Source organism: Phocoena sinus, chromosome 19, assembly GCF_008692025.1.
Source record: "Phocoena sinus isolate mPhoSin1 chromosome 19, mPhoSin1.pri, whole genome shotgun sequence".
NCBI lineage: Eukaryota > Metazoa > Chordata > Mammalia > Artiodactyla > Phocoenidae > Phocoena > Phocoena sinus.
Window position 1 is genome coordinate 58,583,870 of NC_045781.1, and position 3,188 is coordinate 58,587,057.

Sequence of the window (3,188 nt, forward strand, 5' to 3'; positions counted from 1 at the left end):
GCTCACAGGGCTGAGAACCACCAAACGCTAACGTCGCTAACGTCAGAAAGCGCCCAGCCTGCCGGGTGGCCCCTGCACCTTCCCACACTGACACTGGGGCGGAGACTCCGCTCTAGAAAGTCAGTTGTTTATTCTCATTCTCATTCCACTGTCAGTGAGCCTGCAGCTCCAGGCCTTGGGGCTTCCAGAAGCCCCAGCAGGCCCCCCCCAGGCAGCAGCCCCGCTCAGGAGAAAATACTGAGCCACAGACCCCCAAGTCCCGCCCCGCCCCGCCCCAACAGCTGATCCTCTTCTCTTCCAGTTGGTGGAGGGCTGGGGCCGGGGTCACTCGTACTGCAGGAGAGAGAAGAAGGGCACAGCCCCCAGCTTCTCCCTGCCCTTCAGAGAGGTCAGCTCCACCAGGCTCACGCACTCCAGCACCTGGGCCTGCAGCTGGCCCAGCAGCTCACAGGCTGCACGCATGGTTCCTGGGGAGGGAGGGGTGGTGTGGAGACAGGCCCTGGGAAGCTAGAGTGCTGAGACCCATTGCCCACCCCCGCCAGACCCTGAGGCCAGGCCCTCACCACCAGTGGCCAGCAGGTCATCCACCACCACCACCTTCTGCCCTGGCTCCAGGGCGTCCCTCTGGATCTCCAGCTCAGCCTGCAGAAGCAAGCGGGCACGTGATCTACCAGCTTCCCCAAAAGGGCCTTAGTGTGCAGAGCTGGGGAACTGACAAGCGGCCACCCCCTGGGCCCCAGTTCCAACCCACCCTGTCTCCTGGCTCTGTCAGCCTGGCCCAGCTTCGCAGTCTGAGTTCCCATGTCCACTCCAACCAACCATGGCAGCTCCACTGGAGTCCACGACTCTCCTTTTGGGAATGGAGGGTCCACAGAGGCAGCCCCCAGGCTTCTCACCTTCCCGTACTCCAGTGTGTATGAGGCGCACACAGTGGGGCCTGGCAGCTTCCCTCGCTTCCGGATGAGAATGCAGCCCAAGCCCAGCTCCTGGGCCAGGGAGGGACCAAACAGGAAGCCACGGGAGTCTAGGCCTGTTGGTGAGACCTGGGGTGTTGGGGGGCAGCCGTGTGGTACAGTAGCATTGGGGTCCCCATGGGTCAGGGCTGAACAGTGACAAGTAGCCATCACAACACAGGACACACAGCCTTGCTGCCTCCAGATGAAAGACCAGTGACATCCAACCACTTTGGGAATGCTGACAGATCACCTACCACACAGGGACTGCTAGGTGCTAGAGAGGTCAGGAGCCACTCCGTACAGGGCAGTGTAAATAGCTGTGTGGGCTCGGGTAAGTCACCTGACCTCTCTCCAAAGCTCAGCCGCTCACCAGTGGCTGGTGGTACCTGAAACGCCCTTAGCAGACAGTTCAGCGTCCGCCCCAGGAGCTTCTAGTCCATAAGGAGAGGCAGTCCACCTCCGGGGGTGGACTGAGTTGTGATGGGGGAACTCAAGGGCCTCTTCCCCACGTGCGAGTGTGGTTAGGGAGGAAGAGCTTCTGAAGGGAAGAATCCTCTGCAGGACTCAACCAGTTGGAGCCCTCCAGCCTCCAGGGCAGTGCTGTGGCCCCTCAGGGTATCCAAGAACCAGGGAGTATGGGGGGGGGCTCTCAAAGAGAAACAGGACCTGCGCCAGGATCTTCCACGATCTCCTGGGTTTTCCTAAAACCCACCACTGGGTACAGGACCTGGCACACGGCAGGCGCTCAATACCCGCCGGTAAAACAAGAAAGCATGCTTGGCCCAGTAGATTCTGGTCAGACACCCCCACCTGTCGTGCCTGCCCTCAGCCCCGCCGCCGGCACCCACCCAGCAGAGGCGTTCCCCGGCCGCTGGAGGGGCCTGTCGCCCCTCTCACGGCTGCAAAGTCGGGATGGGGCAGCGGGTCTGTTCTTACAACCCAAGCACCGTTGGGGCGTCCGGCGGGTCCCCTAAAAGACCCCCAAAGCCACCCTGCCCAGGGTAAAGGACTCCCGACCCTGTGCCCTCATGGCAGACTCGAGCCTCGAGCAGCACCAGGGAGAGCCCGGGGACCCGGCGCAGCCCTGACGCTCCACTTGCCCGCGATGTAGTCGATCCTGCCGCCGTGGGCCTTTTTCAGGTGATTAGCCAGGAGGCTGATGGAGGCGCGGAAGGAGTCGGGGTCCTTCAGGACGGGTGAAATGTCCCTGGCACGCAAGGACAGGCCTGCTGACTCTCGGGCCCACGCAGAACCCACCGCGCCCCGACATCCCGGGCCGCGCGGCCCGGTCCGTCCCTCCGTTCCTCCGCCCGCGCGCCCCACGTGGCCCGGCTGCCCGTACCTGAACAGCACGCCGGGGACGGGGAAGTCGGGGAAGCTGCGGATCCGCCGCGCCACCAGCTGCAGCTCGGAATCCGCCATCTCAGCATCCGCGCGTCTCGAGGGCAAGAGCCGGCTAGTAGGCTCCGCGCCTGCGCGGGGTGGGGGAGGAGCCCCCCAGGGGGCGGGGCCGGGAGCCCAAGGCGGCTCCGCGCCAGCGTGGAAAGGGTCTGAGTTCGGGTGGGCGGGGCCCACCATCTCCCGTAGGAAGTACCGTATTTCATCGAATCTGAAGTGCGGTCGGTCTTAAGACACGTGCCTATTTCTTGTGCCCAGAACACTAGCGTCTCCGCCTCAAGGATGTTCGCACGGGGCCCAGGTGCGAGTCAGGGTTGATGGAGTACGGCGTCTACGCAGCCCCGGCCGGACTGGCGGGGAAATCCTCGCCCGGTTCGGCCGAGCCGAGAGCGCCCGCAGGTCTTCGGCGCAGCTGTGGCCGGGACCCCAGGCCTCGGGCGGCGCGCACTGCCTCTCCCGCTCTTCTTCCCTCCCCGGCGGGTCTCGGCTGAGCTCCCGCAGCGCGGTGCGAGGGGGCCAGCGCGCGCACACACACAGCCCGGCCCTTTCCCCAGGAGCGCGCCAGTGCCTGAGGACCGGAGCAAGGAGGGATTCCGCGCAGGAGTGCGGTGCAGAGGCCCGGAAGGGAGCAGTTCAGAGAACCAACGGCCGGGGGCGGGGCGAGCCAGAGGCGGAAGCCCAGGCGTCTGTTGCCTGGCTCCCCCCAGGGCCTGCTGGGGGAGGGCAGCGGAGGAGGGAGTGATGGAATGCTTGGCCTGGCCCACTCCAGTCCCCACCGTGGTACCCAGGGGGGACAAATTCCCCCAGATAGAATGTCATTTAAAAACAAAAGTC

General features: G+C 64.7%; 1 protein-coding gene across 3 annotated transcripts; it reads right to left on the reverse strand.

Moving 5' to 3' along the window:
• Positions 1-111: 111 nt before the first annotated feature.
• Positions 112-3,040, reverse strand: APRT (adenine phosphoribosyltransferase). Of its 3 annotated transcripts, XM_032612031.1 has the most exons (5): positions 2,299-3,008; positions 2,057-2,163; positions 897-1,030; positions 564-642; positions 112-467 (listed from the first exon to the last, which is right to left on the reverse strand). In XM_032612031.1, exons 1-5 carry the CDS (start codon positions 2,532-2,534, stop codon positions 325-327), a joined length of 699 nt encoding a protein of 232 aa, XP_032467922.1. In that variant the 5' UTR covers positions 2,535-3,008; the 3' UTR covers positions 112-324. The 3 variants fall into 3 exon arrangements, 2 of the variants coding, with proteins under 2 accessions (XP_032467922.1, XP_032467921.1); XM_032612030.1 differs by having other exon boundaries at positions 2,057-3,040; XR_004346796.1 differs by having other exon boundaries at positions 404-467; positions 752-1,030; positions 2,057-3,040.
• Between the last annotated feature and the right edge of the window lie 148 nt (positions 3,041-3,188).

Excerpts from the sequence above, each read along its gene's own strand:
- APRT (XM_032612030.1), bottom strand. The coding sequence starts at position 2,534 with ATGGTGGGCCCCGCCCACCCGAACTCAGACCCTTTCCACGCTGGCGCG. Across the intron at positions 1,031-2,056 it reads CAGGATCGACTACATCGCGG|GCCTAGACTCCCGTGGCTTC; the intron begins GCAAGTGGAGCG and ends TCTCACCAACAG. Across the intron at positions 643-896 it reads ACACACTGGAGTACGGGAAG|GCTGAGCTGGAGATCCAGAG; the intron begins GTGAGAAGCCTG and ends TTGCTTCTGCAG.